At 46.5% G+C, this 19,132-nt stretch overlaps 1 protein-coding gene across 2 annotated transcripts in view; it reads left to right on the top strand.

The window, feature by feature from the left end:
- Positions 1–19,132, top strand: part of ZNF618 (zinc finger protein 618) — a 68,315-nt gene that overhangs the window by 42,836 nt on the left and 6,347 nt on the right. The window contains exons 10-12 of one of the 2 annotated variants that reach the window (XM_040963566.1): positions 5,130–5,369; positions 8,561–8,644; positions 10,488–10,565. In XM_040963566.1, the coding sequence (XP_040819500.1) occupies positions 5,130–5,369; positions 8,561–8,644; positions 10,488–10,565 (402 nt within the window). The remainder of the gene's footprint in view (positions 1–5,129; positions 5,370–8,560; positions 8,645–10,487; positions 10,566–19,132) is intronic. The other variant, XM_040963565.1, reaches the window with a different exon arrangement.

Genomic DNA, 19,132 nt, shown 5'->3' with positions numbered 1-19,132 from the left:
CATAAAGGAATAAAATTTTTTAAAGTGCTTGTAAACTTTGAATTAAAAGTTAGATTTATTTTGTAACAAAAAAAAGAAATCCATGCGAAGTTTTTTTCATAATATACTTTTTCCACAAGCTTTTTGAAGTACTTGTGTGTATTTAAGATGATGATTGGACATACCTATATATTGTGAAAGAACTGCCACAATCAAATTCTTGCTTAGGCATCTTAATTGCTTGAAAAGAGCTAGAGGAATTTATATAGTGAATTTGCTTTCAAGAGCACATTTCCTGCTCACTGGTATCTAAAATTCCCTGATACTTTACCTGCCTTTGGTCCCTTCTGGGACAGGGACCCCGGCCCTAGGGTCACATAGTGTCCACACTCAGCCAGTGGTGCATTGCTGACGGTCATCATCAAGAAAATAAGTATTTCTTCTAAAGATTTTAAAAATCCACATTGAGGTATATTGTCATGCAACAAAAAGTGCCCATTGTTGAAAGTGTACAGTTTCGTCAGTTTTGACCTGTTTTTGCACCTGTGGGACTAGCACCAGAATTAATGTCATGAAAAAGCATTTGTCCTACACTTTGGGATGCTGTGCCCACCACTTCCTGGTCCACAAGCACTGGTCTGCCTCCTGCTGCTATGGACTTAGTTTTAAGTCTGTCTTCTCTCACTCAGAATAGTGTTTTCAGTTTCATCCGTGCTTGCAGATATCAGTAGTTCATTCCTTTTCATTGGTGAATTCAGTCATGGTCACTTCATGGTGGGGATCTGTTCTGAGAAATCCATCACTGGGTGATTTAGTTTTCAAGCAAACATCAGAATGCACTTAGACAAAGATAACTACTGTGTCGCTAGGTAATTGGATCTTATGGGACTGTTGTTGCATGCACAGACGGTCATTGATCCAAACACTATACAGTGCATGACTCTAAGCAGTATTCCATTATCAGAAGAACATACAGTTCCTACATCTGTTCACATATGGGTGAACATTTGGGCGGTTCATAGTTCGGAATTAAAGCAGTTCAAGCTTCTGTGACATTTGTGTACAAGTCTTTATATAGATAAATGTTTTGATTTCTCTTGGGTAAATACCTGTTAGTGAAATGGCTGGGTCATTTAGTAGGTGTAGGACAACCAAACTGTTTGCCAAATTAGTTATGCCATTTTCCATTCCGACCAGCAGTTTTCTTATCATGCTGTTCTAGTCTGGGTGTCAGAGTGCTGCTGGCCTAGTAGAACGAATTGGGAAATACATGCCACCTTCTTCCGTTTCTTGAAGAGCTTGTGTACATGGGTTATCATTTTCCATAAATGTTCTGTAGAGCTCAACAGCGAAGGCACCAAGCTTGGAACGTTTTATTCCATTTCCAAACATTCCATTAGCCAGATTTTTTGGTTATTGATCTCTACATGATCTCATTACATGGTAGTTGGAGAACATATTCCCTACGATCCTTAATCATTGAGATGTGTATGTGGTTGCATGCTCTCTCGCTGCCTGTTTCACATCCACTTGATTTTAAAAAACAATAAATATCTAGGATCTTGGAGTGCTTAAGGTTAATTTGGTGAATAAGGGCAAACCTGTACAATATTTCTTCCTTTAAAAAAATGATTATGTTCTATCATATACTGAAAAAAAAAGTGTCAGTATCCTCAACTAATAATTGTGGATTCAGCTGTTGGTCTGTTAAAAAATTTTTTTGTTAATTCAGTTTTAGACTCTCGTTACACTTAGACTCATTTTAATGTGCTCAATTGACCCCTTTTTAAATTGTACAATGTTTTTGTAATTTCTGGCAACACTTGTTACTTTATTTGATTTTGTAGCCACTACAGATTTCTCAGGAATAGTGTTTTCAAGCAAACATCAGAATATACTTACACAAACTAAGATAACTACTTTTTTTCATCTTTTTCTTAATCTTTCAGAATCTTTGTATTGGAAGTATGTATGTGTAATTGGTTCTTGGGGCTGTATGTACCTGGCAACCCTTGCCTTTTCCTGAAGTGCTTAATCTGTTTACATTGAATGTGACTTACTGATACAATTTGATTTCAGTTTACCACTTGGTATTTTTCTGTTGACCTCATTGTTTGAGATGTTCATTTTCTTTATCTTCTGACCTTCTTCGATATTATTCGTATATTTTTAAAACTTCCTCTGTCAGCCTCTAGCTGTGATCACTGTGTGGTGTATAATAATGTATTTGATGTGTTTCAGTCAATCCTGAATGTGCATCACACATTTACTACCCCCATCTCCTGTGCTGTTCTTACCATGGACACACACCTACATATGTTATAAACCCAACAATTTACTCTCAGCTTTTTGTAATTCATCATTTGTTAAATAGTTAGCAGGTGAGAAATGCCTTTGTTTCCTACACACTTACCAGTTTCTGCACTTTTCTTGGCTTTGTGTGAATCTGAATTCTATCCCTTATTGTTTAGTTTTATTGTTGAAGAACTTTAACACTTCTTACATCATAGGTCTCTAAAAGGATTTTTCTCTGGCTGTGGAATTCGAGCTTGAGAAACTTTTCTTTGAGCATTTTAAACATGCCATTGCTTTATCTTCCAGCTTACATTGTTTCTGATGAGAAGTCAGAAATCATTCTGTTTGTTGTACTTCTGTATTTAATTACCTTTATTTCCCCCTATGGATGCTGTTAAACACACACATAACTGATTTTTCACAATTGGTGATGAAGTACAGGTTTTCCTATGTCCTGTCTGAGATACATTGAGTTTCCTCAGTCAGCAAGCTTATATTTTTTCATTAAGTTTGGAAAATTTCCACCAGTATTTTTTCAAATATTTTAGTTTCCTGATCTGTTTCCTCTGCTGTGGAGACGCTAGCTGTGTGCGTTTTAGGTGTTTGATCATGCTTACAGATCAGCTGAAGCTCTGCCCTTATTTCCACCTTGCCTCCTGCCTGTGCTTCAGTTGCCCCGTCCTCAACTCTATGCATCTTTTCTTCTGCAGTGTCTAATTTGCTGTTACCAAAATCCATATCAGCTCTTACATTTTCCATCCACGAAAGTTTCACATGGTTTCTTTTTTATTTCTCTCCTCCCTGTGTTCATGTTCTCATTTAAATAAATCATAAGCAGATTTATAATGTTTTCAGGTCATTGTCTCCTAATTTCATCATCCCTGACATGTCTGTTTATCTTGAATATTTTCCTCTTCATTATTGGTCACGCTTTTCTGTTTCACCTGAAAGATAGTGCTGCATTTTGTAGATGTTACATTGTTGACTTGCTGATTTTTTTTTTTTTTTTTTGCTTTCCTTTGATAAATGTTGAATTTCTTCTGGAAGACAAAGGATGTACTTAAGATCAACATGGTGCTTCAAAGGCTTATTGAAAGAGGTGTTAGGATAGACTCAGCATATTTCTTCTTCTTTTTCTTATGTATTTGAAAGGCAGATTTAGAGATGGAGATCTTCCAACAGTTGGTCCACTCCTCAGATAGTCACAACAATTCGGGCAGGGCCAGGGGAAAGCCTGGAACCTGGAGCTTCTGCCGGGTCTCCCACATAGGTGCAAGAAGCAACATACTTGAGCCATCTTTCACTTCTTTTCCCAGGAGCATTAGTGGCAAGCTGTATTGCAAGTGGAATGACTGGGATTTGAACCAGCATCCATATGGGTGTTGGCATCACAGATGGCAATTTTTACCCTCTGTGTCACAATGACCCTAGAATGGTTCTTAATCTTGGGTTAGAGTAGCTTTTGTAATTATGGACTTCCTGGATCTCAGCTGAATGCTGAAAGTATTCAGCAAGCTCTCCCCTGCAGCAGGTGAGGACTTGGCCATCTCCAAGTCTGTCTCGTGTGACCTCAGTTTTCCTTCACCTGAAAGCTCCAGGAGCTGTCTACCCTGGAGCTTCTCAGTGGCTCCATCTGCACAGCTGCAGTTGGCTATTCGACCAGGGACTTCAACTCCACAGCTTCCTGCCTTGTTTTGGCACAGTTCTCCCCTCTTTGTCCTTCTTTCCAGGAAATGTCAGCCAGTGGCTGACTCCTTGCTTCAGCAAGGTGTGTGCCCTTTGTGGTACCCTGTCTCTGCCCTGGTATAGAAGGTCTCCCCACATCCAATGCTGCACTGGCCATGGTGCTTGCATTGTCTTTTCTCATGAACCAGAGCTCTACATTGCCTTTTAAAACATACTTATTTGAAAGGCAGAGTTAGAGAGGAAAAGAGTTCCACCATCCACTGGTTCACTCCGCTTGCCTCTTCTCCCCTGCCTTCTCTCCCTTTCCTTCTTCTCCCCTTGCCTCTGCTCCTCTCTATTCTCCTCCTCTTCCTACTCTCCCTTCCCTTTCATCTCCCCTTCCCATCCCTGTCCTCTCTTCCCCTCTCAGTCTCTCTCCTCCTGCCCCTGCCCCTGCCCCCTGTGTTTAGTGCAAACAGATGTCTAGGTTTGGGGGTTTGCCATCCCTGGGGCAGAGTGCTGTCCACAGAGGCCACATGAGTGTCAGCCCCTGGCATTTAAGACTTCAGCCTCTGAGGACCAAGCGAGGTGGGGCCCTGTGTGTAGTGACATGAGCTCCCCAGACCATAAGGGTCTGTGGTGGCACGCACTTTTGTGAAAGCTTCAGGCATCAGTTGACTGACCCAGAGCAATGCCTTTCACTCGTCGCCACATGATACCGACACGCTGCTGCCTGTAGCATCCAGAGGCACAATCAGGACCATTCCACCTCCCCCTGACCTACCAGTCCACCTCAGAGTGGGCTGCTTACCCACTCTCTGTCTTTACTTCCAAGGAAGATAGCCACCATGCAAGACTGTACACTTGAGCCTAGGTTACCTTGTTCCATGACCTTCAGCCTGGCTCACAGGCTAGGTTGCTGGGCTGCTTGGGCAATGAGTGACCTACACAGGGGATTGGAGGGAGTGATGGAGAGGATGTTCAGTGGTCTGCAGGGAGCTGAATGGGGACTGGCAGGCACGTGTCCCTCCAGGAGAACCAGAGAAGGTTTTAGATTCTTGGGCTCTGAGTGGGCATAACCACTAAGCAGCAGCGAGTGGGTGGGCATAGATACTGCAGCCCTTGAACATGGGGGCTGGTGGCTGGCCCTGGGAACCTCTGGGACTGAGAGCTGCTCACCTACCCTCCAGGTACTGCTCCCGGGTGGGAGCCTCCCGATGATCCAGACACGGGCTCGGAGTGTTCACACCCAGAGGTGTCCCCATCTCCTCGTTTTGTGGCCACCAAGACCCCGACGAGCCAGTCAGGAAAAAAGGCTCCAGCCTCCGTGGTGCGTTGTGCCTCCCTCCTACACCGCACCCCTCCAGCCACCCAGACCCAGACATTCCGCACTCCAAACTCGGGATCTCCAGCGAGCAAGGCGACTGCAGGTACCTATGGCCTCTATGTCCCTCCACGCTTCATCTACTCGCTGCCTCCTCTACCTGCCACCGCCACCCCCAGGGTCAGCAGAGGCCACGTGCCCCTGGGGCCCAAGCCAAGTCCCATTGCTTTCCCTGGCTGGCTCTATAACCACAACAAGCAGCTAACCCTTCTGAGCCTGGGTTCTTTTACCCCAGATCAGGGTTTTATGGTGATTGGCAAATAGGTGGGGTGTTGTATTTTGTTTTGTTTTTATAAGCAGTAATTTTTGCCCCAAACCTTGGCCAAAAGAACCTGTTTTATTTGACCTTCACAATGTATAAAAAGAATTAATTGCCATCATTTGAGTGTTTGGTGGTTTTATGTAAAATTTGGATTTCTTTGGTCCCACTTCCCTAGGAGAGAGTAGCCAGCTCTCTCAGTCCTTATCACTCCCTTTTGCAGCTCCAACATGGTGGGCACGTGGCAGGTGTCATCTCTCATTGCGATCCTACTATTATCTGTCTCCATCCAGCCCGGTTCATCTGCTTCTGTCACCTACCCAGACCTCCTTAGCATGAGTGGCATCTCCCACCTTTCAGAAAAGCTCAAGCTGAAAAGCTCATTTGCATGAGGAACTGACTCTCCTGGCCTCACCATGTGATGTGTCCATCACATGGGCCAACAGAAAACTGGTTTATGCTGGCTCCAGCCACCTTCCAGGCCATGCAGAAGGCAACTCTGATGCAGAAGGGTGAATAGGCCACTTGAACAGTTCACAACAGCAAATCTGACCACCAGCCATCAGCCACACTCGGCTTCATGCTTGAGTGAAAGAAGCTCTGGCTCTGTGGTTGACCCAGTGGGATGCAGGCTGCAGGGAGGTGTTGCTTCTGCCACCCTGGGGATTCCCTATGCCCTCAGGTGGCCAGAATCAGGTTGAGAACTCAGGCAAACGACCCGCTTGACCTAGCCAAGTGATTACTGTACTCTTTCCTTCTGGAGGCCAATTTGCTCAAGGCTGGGCTTTTGACAAGGAGCAGGGAGGTTCCCCAAAGGGAAAACAGTCTGTCAGCGTTGAAGTTATATGGCTTTTCAGACACCACCTTGTAACAGCTGTTTTTGCAACAGTAGTCAGAATTACTTCAAGACAGACTGGTCATCATGGTCTCCCTGGGAGTAGAGATTGGCTCAGCTGAATCGTCGGATCACAGCTCTCACATCTTGTTCTTGCTCCTGACTGGTGTGCTGGCACATTTCCTGCCTGCTGTTTCTACCGAGAACAGCCTACAGGGGCTGCTGTGCTCTGCAGCCTGCCTGCAGCTGCCAGGATGTGCCTTGGAAGCCTCCCAGCTGGGCAGGTACCGGGGTCCCCAGGCCAGGAGCAGGAGCCTGTGGGGGCTGTGAGATGCTGCACATTGGAGGTAGAAGGTGTCCCCTGCCCTGCTCGTCCTGGGAGAAGCAGCTTTTCCTGTGTGAGTGCATGTTCTGGCTTGGGAGACCTTGCACACTGGTTTGCAGCCAGAGGTGCTGGGGTCCGGGAGACTTGTGCACAGTTGGTGTGTCCGACTCAATAGTAGGCAACTATTGCTGACTGTAATAGCAACTGGCCTCAGCAGTGCTAAGTTCTGTGCACCTGATGGATAGTGCAGAAAGCCTCTATAGATGGATATCCATTGCCCTATATGGCCAAGGTCTCTGCCCTAGCCCTTCAGCCAAAGGAAACCTGGGCCCCAAGAATGGAGGCATAATCTACTCTCTTCATGAGTTAGAAGCACAGGTAGCCCCAGGCACTTGATGGTTTCTTTGCTCTGTTTTTCTACCTGCCACGTGGAAACGACAGCATAGTCACCATTGGGTGCTGGGAAGATGAAAGGGGACCCAAGATACAAAGTATAACAGCCCCCTCCACTTTCCTGAGAAAACAGAATTCAGGAGCCACCTGCAGGTGCCCTCGAGGCTTGGCCTGGGCATCTCAGAGGCAAGAATGAGTGACAGGCCTTCCCTGTGCAGGAAGGAGGCCATGCCAGGGCATGGGGACAGTGGCGGAAGGTGAGGGCAGGGAACTAAGCAGGGCTTGTAAGGGCCACCTCTGGCTTGCTTTTGCCTCTGTTGTCCCCATGAGCATCTGGAACCACAGCCTAAGCATTCACCCTTTCCCCTGTAGAGTGGAGCTGGGATAAAAATGGTATTTGTCAAAGTGGGTTCCCAGGATTCTTTATGTGTGTGTGTGTTTGTATAAACCCCCGCTGAACTTAAGAAGGCTAGGTTAAGTAAAGCAGATGGATCTATTGGTCAAACTTCTCTGAGCCTATAACATCCGCTCACAAGCTCTGTCTCCTTAAGAAAGGAACTGAGTCCCTTGCACATCCCAGGTGGACCTGTCCCCTGAAGCCTTCATCCCCTGAGTCGTGTGACAGGAACACCTTGAAGAAGCTGGGTGATTGTCCAGCTCCATTGCTGTGCAGGAACTCCTCACTGGGGAGGTGTAGCCGTGTCTGTGGTTTGCACCTGTTGGGACTCTGTGTGTATGGCAGGGTTCCAGAGAGCACCTGTGAGAGCAAGGACCACACAGAGATGCTTGGAAAGTCCCTGGGAGTGAGTGAGGCCCTTCCCCATGGGGAACGCTGGCCCAAACTCTGACCTCCATGGCTGTGGGGTTGCCCCAGCTCACCCCATCAAGCCTGCTGTGCCAGCGTGTCCTCTATGCTACCCAAGGGCTAGAGCTGGCATCAGCAGCCCTCCAGTTGGGTGAGCACTGCCACTGCCAGGAGACAGGCTGCAGTCACCCTCCCTGCCCCCTCCCCCCCCCGTTCCCTGTGGACCTGCAGCAACAAAATGTTAAAAACAGCGGTGAGTGACAGACTGAAGGGACTTAGTGTGGCAAATGAGGCTCCCAAGGAGCCAAAGTTGGGAGACCCAGCCCCAGCTCACTAGCTGGACCTCATCTGTGTATCCCTGGGCCTCTCACGCTGCTGTGAGGACCCTCCGGCACAGCCAGCAGTGTCTCTTGGGGCCCTGACAAGGTGCCTGCAACTCAGGTGGTCCAGCTACGTGGTTGAGGACCCAGAACCTTTCCCTGAACTGACTTCCTAGCCTTCCCCCAGCCTGGGGCCTCATGCCATGGGTCTGTCTCAAGATCCCGTGCTGACCAGTCACTGTGCTTCTCGCTTATGTTCTCTCCCTTTCTTTCCCTCCCTCCCTCTGGTCCCTCACCCAGCAGAAAGCGCTTTCAGTCGGAGAGTAGAAAGCAAAGCACAAAACCACTTTGAAGAGACCAACAGCAGCTCACAGAACTCGAGCGGTGAGTGCCGAGAGCTGAGTGTGGTGATGTCATTCCAGCTTTTTGGCAGGTGCTCTGTGGGCGGAGTCTGCTGTGCACTCAGCGGATTGCTTTGGGCGGCAGCTGGGACAGGGGAAGAGGAAGCAGGGTCGGACAGAAGAGGACGGGATGGGAAGGATGTCTCTTTATGGCTCCTCTTTGTCTCTTCCCTGTGGAAGAAGAACTTACCTCCTCTACTCAGCCTGCCCTGGTGCTTGGGCCTAAAGAGCCAGTACTGTTTCTAAGGCAAGCATCACAGCCAGTTTCTTTCCATAAGAGGCAGAAGTGTGCAGCTGAGAGAGCTGTGGGCTGAGAGCCAGAGGCCCCAAGTTTTGGCCCCACTGTGAACCCAGCACCATCCATGCCAAGGTTCACTGGCAGTCCATTGCAGCCAGTCTGTTGGCCTGAGGTTCCAGTGGTGTTTGGCGCCCTCTGATGGCTAAGGTTTGGGAATAGCTGCAAAGGACCCCTGTGCAGGTGGAGGGGGACCTGGTAGCCTGGCAGGGGATATGGGTGGTTACTGTGTCCCAGGACAACATAATAGGCCAGGCTGCATAGTAAGGGACAGGCAGAAGGGACAAGGCATCACACATTGTGATTACATTTGCTAGAGCCCCAATTCTTATTGCACAGTTGAGATTCAGCTATGCATACCTTGAGGGTTAGTCAGTGCCATGCACCCCAAGTATGAATGGTGAAGCCTGGGTTCCCCACCTGGCCTATGGGACAGGAGAGGGGAGTTGCCAGCACAGCCCCCATCTGCTTGCTCTGGCATTGGTGCCATCTCCACCCAATGCCCAGACTTGAAAGCAGCTACCAGTTCCTTGCCCTGGTGTAAGTAGTAGCTCTGTAAGGCCATTTTCTGATTAGCACTTTGGTGGCCTTGATTTTCCAGAGTTGAAGGTGTCTGGGAGGAGTGACCACAGCCCACTGGTTCTCTAAAGGGCATGGCCTCAAGGCCAGCCTCAGCTCCTCCCCCTGCCCTGCCCTCTGAGAGCTTCCTCAGCTTCTAGTCCTTCCCTGTCCTGCATAGTAAGTGTTTGTGCCCCAGCCAGGGACCTGGAGACCAGAGCAAGGCAGGGCAGGGGGTCAGTGCAGCCCGCCTGTCCAGGGCATCTGACCTGAGCTGTTATGAGCCAGCAAGACCATGAGCCACCTTTCCATGCAGCCTGCACCGCTAGCACAGGCCACTCAGGGGTCCGGCCCCAGGTGGGTGGAGGAACTTGGACCTGGACGGAGCAGAGTCCTAACTGCCAGATGTGGTCCCCGCAGCCCCTGAGTCCTTCATGGCTCTCCTGGTCATCTTTCTCTTCTCTGCCAGGCCCTGACCTAAGCACAGGGAGCACGCACCTAGATGTTAGAAGCTTGTCCGCACCCGTACTTCCCAGGCCGTGTTCCCTTCTCACTCTTGCTCCTCCCTCTGCCGCTCCCCACGCTGTGCTCTGGGTTCCTGACCTTGGTTGTGGTTCACTTGGCCATGGCAATCACTAAGCCTTGATCACTGGCCGCAGAGAATACTTGTCCATTCGTGAAGTGCTGCCCAGGCCCCTCCCAAGCATCCAGCATGGTGCATGGCATGCAGTAAAGATCCACTTCAACTGAGTCAGTCTTCATCTAGGTATCTCCTATTCCATATCACTCCCCATTCCCCTGGTATCTCCCTTACTGGCCAAGGGACAGCAGAGACAGACATGCCAGGTCCAGAGACCTGAATCCAGAGACCTGGTGTGCATTTCCGTGTCTGCTTCCAAAGCTACCCGTAGCCCAGGAGCTGGGCATCTGGGTTGGCTCTGGCCTCACCTGGCTGCCTCGTTTCTCCCTGCAGAGCCCTACACATGTGGCGCTTGTGGGATCCAGTTCCAGTTCTACAACAACCTGTTGGAGCACATGCAGTCCCACGCAGGTAAGGCCTGCCACCGCCCCAGCTGCTCATCACACAGCAAGTGTTTCTGCATGGCCTCTAGAGACCCATACACAGCGTGGGTGAAGTGTACAGGGGCTCTAGGGTGAAGCCTAAAGGCTGGATAGCAGCTGACCAGCAAGAGATGTGGAGGTGGGGACCAAGTGTGAGTGCCGAGGGACCCTGGGTGAGTGGAGTTGGGGGCAGAGGGTGGCGCAGAGAACGGATGGGAGTGAAGTGTGCAGCCTGCAGCAACCTGAGCTTGGGGCTGTCTCAGAACAGAGGTCCTTTGTGATGCCCTGGAACACCTTAGAAAGCTGAGGGCAGTCAGTAGGAGAACTTGGCGAGAGTCATTGAGGTTTGGATGGTGCAGCCTGGGTTAGGGCCTGGGGTTTGTATTTCTGGGAAGCCCTCAGGCAGGTCACCTGCTGTGGGACCCAGGACCCTCACTTTGAGGAAAACAGGCCCGGCCACCTGCTCAGCCCACATTACCACTGCCCTGCATGGAGCTTTGGCCTTGTGATGGAGGTCGCTTTACCCCCTGTTGTGCAGCCTACACACCAGCTTCTCTGACTGTAGGCTTCTCCCGGGGCAGCACCATTGTGGATCTGAGTTCTATCTCAGGGAGGCGCTGTTGACTGTCACGGGTGAATAATTCCAGATTCCCAGTGGCTTAACATGCAGCGTTCATTTCTCACACTCCAGTTGAGTACAAGCAGCCTGGGTGGTGGCTGTCCCCCAAGAATTTGGGGATCTGGCCATGGTCCATCTGTGAGTCATCCTGCCCTGGGTGTCTGGACTCCCAGCTCTCTTGGATTGGTAGGTGCAGGGTGGGACCATGGAGAAGGCAAATGTCTTTCCTACAGTGAAAGCAGTGCCACATCTCACTGCTCAACTGCCAGTGGTGGAGAATTAATCCTGTAACCGGCCAGAGACCCCAGGGAAAGTGTGCCCAGAGTGCCTGCCTGCCTGCCTGAGGAGAGCCTGACACCTGCAGATGGAAACACCAGGGAATAGTCTCCTGGAGGCACTGGAAATAGTGGCAGGCACTGCCTGACTCAGTGCTATCTGCAGCCACAGTTGTTTCTGCTGTTTTCATTAAGCATCCTTCTAAGGTTTACAAGTCTTGCCTATAATCCTCCAGCTCTGGCCCCATTGGCTGGGACTAGAATCTCTTAGATGTCATTCTGTTAGTGCCAAATGTGTTGGTTCATCTGTACCTCCCTCCCGCCTTCCTTCCCTTCTTTGCTCTGTCCGGCCATCCCTCGATCTATCCATAGCACATACTTATGGGGTACCTGCTCTGCACCAGACATGAGTACCCGTGACCTCTGGGGAGAGGGGAGCTGTCATTCGTCCCTGATAAACTCTTTAGAATCAGGACAGAGCTCTGCAGAGGCAGCTGAGGTGCTGGAGTCCCAGCTCTGCTCCAGCTGCCATACCTCTGTGCTGTCTGGCCTCAAGTGGGCACTGTCTCCAACTCCTACTAGGGCGTTAAAGCCCCGATTGCCAGCCTCCCTCCTCATGCCAAGCCTCCCAAGCCTGCTTTCTTCTGCCTCCATCCACCCTCTTTCAGCAGGGAGGGCCTGGGATGCTAGCTCAGGATAATGACCCAAGGACCTAGGGGCAGCAGTTGGCAGTCTACCTGGGGACCACTGGGTGGACATAGTGATCTCCACAGCCCGGACTCCCAGCACCTCCCTCTCCTTTTTTTTTTAAGATTTATTTATTTTTATTACAAAGTCAGATATACAAAGAGGAGGAGAGAAAGAGAGGAAGATCTTCCATCCGATGATTCACTCCCCAAGTAAGCGCAACAGCCGATCCGAAGCCAGGATCCAGGAACTTCTTCTGGGTATCCCACATGGGTGCAGGGTCCCAAAGCTTTGGGCTGTCCTCGACTGCTTTCCCAGGCCACAAGCAGGGAGCTGGATGGAAAGTGGAGCAGCCGGGATTAGAACCAGCACCCAAATGGGATCCAGGCATGTTCAAGGCGAAGACTTTAGCTGCTAGGCCACGCTGCTGGGCCCCTCCCTCTCCTTTTTACACACACACATGCCCCCTCCGGGTTTTGGGAGCCATGTCATAATCAGGAAAGAGTCCAGGTGCCCCAGCTTTCCCATTCCGGGGCATTGGACTGGCACAGGCTGTAATAAGAAAATCAAGGCTGTGTCTAGTGGTAGCCCCGCCTCTTCCCAGCAGCTGGACTTGATCTCCACCAGGAGCTGCTGCTGACTGCTTTGTTCTGGTCCAGCGCTGCCGGAGAATGGCTGAGCGGCAGTGTGGTATAAGCCAGGCTGAATCCCAGCCCAGCTGAATCAGGATTAAGGGATCGGCTCCTCTGAGAGAACTGAAGCATCGTGAGCTGCGCAGTTCATGGCGCGCTGATAAGGGGAATCAGCCGGAGTAACACCAATCTCATTAGGAGACTGCTGAATGACATGGGGTAATTCGCTCTAATCAACTTCCTTTCTGTGCTGGAGGACAACCTGCGTGGGTCTGGTGACGGCTTAGGAGCATGCCCTCTGGTCGTAAATAGGAGAGGTAGTGAGCGTGTGGGTGGGGGCGGGAGGATGGCTGTGGGGCTTAGGACATTTTGTAGCTTATGTCTGCAGACTCTTGGGCCACAAGCCTATTAGCTACTTGACATTTTCATCCCCACTTTGTGGGTGAACAAATTGAGGCCACAAAACCTAATCACTGGCCCAAATAGGCATAGGTCAGTAGAAACCCTAACACAATTTGAACTTGAACTTCCACCTTGCTCTGTTCTCAGAACCACTCTCTTAAATGCCACTGGAGCCATGCTTACAAAATGGGAAACTGAGGCACTAAGTGGCCAAGTAGCTGGTCCAGCGGGGGCGAGGGGACTTCACAAATCACAGGTGGCACCTGCAGGAGTCACTCTTGGGATCTGGTCCCTTTGGGTAACCTCGCCTCCCTGAGCTTCTGTTTTCTCCCCCATGAAATGCACTGGTCCGTGCTCTCCCTGGGCCAATCAGTCTTATGCTCAGTGGCTCCAGCAGGTGCCACCTCTGTCATCTCCTGCCAGAAACAAAAGCTGAATATCCATTTGCTGAAAGACTTGCAACCAGACGTGTTTCAGATTCCAGCCTCTGGGCTGCCGGCATATCCCAAATGAGGCCTCTTGGAATTGAGGCCCAAATCTACACCCAGCATTTAGCTAGGTTTTCTGTGCACTTTAGACACCCAGCCTAAAGGTAGCTTTCTGGACATGACTGTTATTTGCGCACAGTTCCTGGAATCAGTTGTATGATTATCAACTTGCCATATCATGTCAGTGCTCAAATGATTGGAGATTTGAGAGCATTTTTGGATTTCAGGTTAGTCGTACTCAAGCTCTAGGCGCTTTTTCCTCTCTGGAAGGTTCTCTGTCTCAGAGCTTTCATGACTGCCTGGAGGAGGGGCAGACGCTTCAGGATGGCCATGCAGCGTCAGCCCAGTTCTCAGCTGCAGCTGTGACTTGGGCATTGCACAGAACTTTCACTGAATGCCTCGCATCAGGAGCAGTGTCCGAGATTGAGAGGGGAAAAGTATTTTAGCAAATGTGAGAGACGAGTATCACTCAGCTGAGTAATCTCAGTTCTACATCCTGTAGCAGAACAGGGAATAAGAGAATAACCCTACAACCTATGCAATTCCCACCATTTTGGATGCAGGAAGGAAAGCTGAGACCCAAAGAGTTTAAAAGCAGCAAAGCAGCTCAGTGCTTGGTTGAGTTGGACCTGGGTCTTTGTGTTCCAGCAGGAAAAATCGACTGGAAAAGCCACATTGTCTGCTCTTCTTGTTTACTCATTCCCTCTTTGAAAAGAGGAGATCTGTCCATCCAAAGAAATGCATACTCTGCCTTGGGAAACAGCACAGAAATTATAAAACTAAGAAGCCGTCATCTCACCAAGTAAACCCCCACTGCCAGTTTAATGTGTCTCCTTATGATCTATGATAAAATCAGGCTTATTAAGTTACCAGTTTTAAGATTCCTGTATTATTTCATTAAATACATTTTTAAGCCCAGCTTCTCTTTCTGTGCCTTCTGGAACTCTGTAACACTTATATTTGGCCTTTTAATAGTGTTCCTTAACTCTTAAAGGAGTTAACTCTTAACTCCTTAACTTAGTTTGACTCAGTTCCTCTTCCAGCTTTTTGGTTGTTTCCCCATTGTGGCAAGAAATATCTTCCAATTCTGAGATTCTTTCTTTTGCCTCATTCATTCATTTATAAGACTTTCCAATGAATCTTTAACTTGCTATATTGTGTCCTTCATTTCTAATAATCCTGCTTGATTTTGTTTCAGTGTTACTATTTCTTGTGTGACATCCTCCTTAAATTCCTGTATGTGCTTTTTGTTGATAAGAAGCTTTATAACAAAATTTTTAAGTTCTTTATCCCCCATTTCCTCAATGTATTCAGTTAACACTGAGGTTGGCAAAGGCTTTTGCTCCTTTGCTGGCGCTCTTCATTAATATTCATTGTGCCTCTGACTCTTCTTTTGCTGTTGGTCATTGTACTTCTGGTTAGAAGATTCTTCTCCTTAGGGCAGGTTTCTGAGCTCTGTCACCCACAGGTCTACATTTTGATTTTGGTACCCGATTCTTTGTTTGCAGTCACTTGTGCTACTCCCTCCAGCAAGTTTCAGGTCTGGATTCTTATGTTAGGCTTCCACAATGGTCTCCGTAGCCCCCACTCGTAACTCACCACTCTCTACCTCCTGTGATCCGTGCTGTGGGTGCACCATTGTCTGTACAGCCTTTCTTTCACTTTCAATTCGAGCAGTTCCCAGGATTAGGGAGACACCAGATGACCTAATAACTGGGTTGTTGGTGGCATTGGTCTTGCCGGAACCTGCTGGCCGTTAAGTCTGAGGGCCACCCAGACCTATTTTGACCTGCAAGGTACCAAAGTCGGTGTTATTATCCCTGTGAAACCAGTGCAATGCACTGAGCTGGAAACAGAATACAGGAGGGGCACAGAACTAACAATAGAGTTGACCAAAAGCAGTCTTCACCACAATACATAATTAAGCTCTCTTTAATCAAACATAAGGAAAAGATCTTAAATGTGCATGTGAAAAAAATTGATTGACTTATAGAGCAATGCCAGTCAGACTCATAGCTGATCTCTCACAGGAAACTCTATAGGCCAAAAGAAAGTAGAGTGACATACTCCAGATTCTAAAAGGAAAAAATTGTTGGCCCAGAAATAATGTACCCAGTGAAGCTTTCCTTTGTCTTTGAACATGAAAGACAATTCTTCCACAGTCAAGAAAAGCTCAAAGAATTCACTTCTTCAAGGCCTGCCCTACAAATGATACTTGAAGATGTTCTCTTGACAGAGGAAAGGAATAACACCAGCCAAAACCAAAGGCAAATGTGAAGAACATCCCAGTAAAATAACAGCAGACTAAATCAAACAATAAACAACCCATTGCTAAAATGACAGAACCAAATTACTAGCTATTCATAGTAACCCTTAAACTAAATGGCTTAAACTTATCCATCAAATATCATACGTTAGTATACTGGATCAAGAAGCAAAATCCATCTTAATGTTGCCTACGGGAGACATATTTTACCAACAAAGATCAGCAGAAACTGTATCTCATGGATTTTGGTGTTTTTCTTTTTATTTTCATCTCTTCAAAAAAGTTTTTTTCCATATTAAGTTCTTCACTGACTCATAGGTCATATAGTGGCATCATTTTCTTCAATAAGTTTTTTGATTTTCATTTCCTTAGCAACACATTAGATACCCAGTAGCATGTTATTTAACTCCATGGTATTGTAAACTTCTGTTTTTCTTCCTGTCATTGATTTTGTTTTGTGGCTTTTCATTTAAGGGGATGCATAGTAACTGTGTAATGGAGACTGTCATATCCAAATGTGAGAATGGAATGCAGTATGCATCTCTACTTCCAGATAAGGATGGTCTCCTAATGAAAATGTTAAGTATGTCTTGACAATAGGATGCTGAACTCTCTGCCATTGTCCATACCCACAATGATGGACATATGACTGTTTATGAACATAGGAGAAATCAGTGGGGGGAGGGGATTTGGAGTGGGAGAAAGGGAAATCCCAGAGCCTATGAAACTATATCATAAAATAATAATAATAAATGGAAAAAATAAAAATTTAAAAAATATTTTAAAAGACTGCAGATTGATGGGTTTTGACATTTCGCCATGATCCCCATCACAATATGTAACATTGCTGCCATCCTAAAGGGCAGCCAGAACCTGGCCCCAGCCACTGGCAACACTGCTGAACTTGGCTATGACTTTGCTTTCACTGAGATTTTGTCTGTGAAAGATTTTGTCTGAAAGATTTTTGTCCGTGGAGTTCTACAGCATTTAGCCAATCATATCTGGCTTCTTTCACTTAAAAATGCATTTGAGATTCATCCGTGTTCCATTCCAAATAATGTCTTTACTTTGCATGCACTACAAAAAAATCTTCAGTGAACTTGCATGTACAAATCCTCATGTGGACGAGTGTTTGTAACTCTCGCAGGCATGAAACTCGGTGGGGAGAAGCTGGTTTGTGGAGTGTCAGATGTTTAACCATTTGAAGAATTGTCACAGTGTTGCCTAAAGTAGCTGCCCTGCAGTTCTGTGCGTTTTTACCAGTACTGTGTGGCAGCTCTCTCTACCTTCTTGTCCAGCTTGCTGTACTTTTTTTTTTATTATTTGTAGCCTTCCTAGTACCTATGAAGGTGTTTCATTGTGGTTTGAATGTACATCTTTCTGACAGATAATGGTGCCAAGCATCTTTATATGTGCTTATTGGCCACTTGCGTATCTTTGGAGAAATGTCTGCTTGGATCCTGTACGCATTTCAGTTTCTTTTACTCTCGTTGAATGTTGAGAGTTCCTTGTATAGTCTGTATACAAGCCCCCTGCAGACACGTGATTTGCATGTATTCTCCCTTTCTGTGTGATGCCATCCTTTGAAATGCAAAAATGTATCATTTTGATATTCATTTATCTAATTTTTTTTTCTCTCATCATTTTGGTGTTTGATGTCGTTTTGTGTAATAGCCAGGAAAGCACTGGCAAACCCAAGATTCAGTTAATCTGTGTTTCCATTTAAGATTTTTATAGTTTTGTCTTTTCCATTAAGATCTTTTTTTCAATTTTGAGTTAAGTTGTATTTATGCGGTGAGCTGGGGTCCATCTTTGCTCTTTTACAGTAGCTGTCCAGTTGTCCCAGCAGCAGTTGCTATGAACACTACTCTTCCGCTATTGAATCATCCTGGTGTTCTTGTTAGAAACTGAGGACCATAAATGTGAACATCCATTGCTGTGTTCCTAACTGCCATTTATCTGTATGTGCAAACCCATGCCACTACCATGCTGTCTTGATCACTATACCTTTGTAGTAGTTTTGAAATCTGGAAGTGTGAGCCTCCCCAACTTTTTTTATTTTTTAATATTTTAAGTGTTACTGTTTAAACAATATTAAGCCCTCCAATCCATGAACATGGGATATCATTCTATTGATTTCATATTTTGAGTTCTTTCAGTAATGTTTTACGCTTTTATTGAATGAGCCTTGAATGGCTTCTAAAAAATTTAATACTAACTGTCTTGTTTCAGAAATTATTATAAATGGAATTATTCCCTTGGGATGTTTATTGCTAATATAAAAATATGCTTTTTGTGTATTTATCTTGCTGAGTTTATTAATTCGTGTGTGTGTGTGTGTGTATTTAAGGAATAAATGTGTGTGTATATTCCCTAGCTTTCTGGAATAAATCCTAGTTGTTCATAGTATAAAATTCTATTTATGCATTACTGGGTTTGTCTGCTATATTTAACCAAGAATGTTTATATCTGTGTTCTTAAGGGCTATTAGCCTTTAGTTTCTCTCTCTGTGTGTGTGTGTGTGTGTGTGTGTGTGTGTGTGTGTGTGTGTGTTTATGTTCGACTTTGGAATCAGAATAACATTTATAAATGATGCGTTGGATTATGAAGTGTGTCTTCCTCTTCTGTTTTCTTGGGAGAGCTTGTGAAGAGTTCTTTTAACGTATGATGGAACTCAGCAGTGATGCTGTTTTAGCCTTGGCAATGGGGAGAAGGGCTTGTTACCTTGTCACCTCTTAAGTTTCTTTCTGTAAGTCCGTCTGGATTTTCTGTTCCCCAAATACATTTTCTTGCTTTATCTTTATGTATTGCTGGGAATACATCAATACAATACATTTATTTCATCTTGGCTATCTAATTTGTTCGAGTACTACTTCTGATAGTATTTTTATAATGCTTTTTGTTTCTATGAAGTCAGTAAGCTTAAAGGGTCTTTTAGATGCCTTTCATCAGATTGAGGAAGTTTCAGGCTGAGTTTTCATGAATATATGTTGAATTTGGTTCATATTTTACTGTGTATTAGTTTCTATAAAGATGATTTTGTTTGTTTTCTCTAGTATATGTATTTTTTCCTCTCAGTATCTTGTATTTTCTCTCAATATATGAATTATAAGGGTCATTTTTCAACTATTACCACCAACTTATATTTGTGGGATAATCTGCATTTGTTATGACATGGGTTTATTGC

This window comes from Ochotona curzoniae, unplaced genomic scaffold (assembly GCF_017591425.1).
Source record: "Ochotona curzoniae isolate NIBS_2020 unplaced genomic scaffold, NIBS_Ocur_1.0 scaffold_3208, whole genome shotgun sequence".
Classification (NCBI taxonomy): Eukaryota; Metazoa; Chordata; class Mammalia; order Lagomorpha; family Ochotonidae; genus Ochotona; species Ochotona curzoniae.
This window is presented reverse-complemented; position numbering and strand designations above follow the sequence as displayed.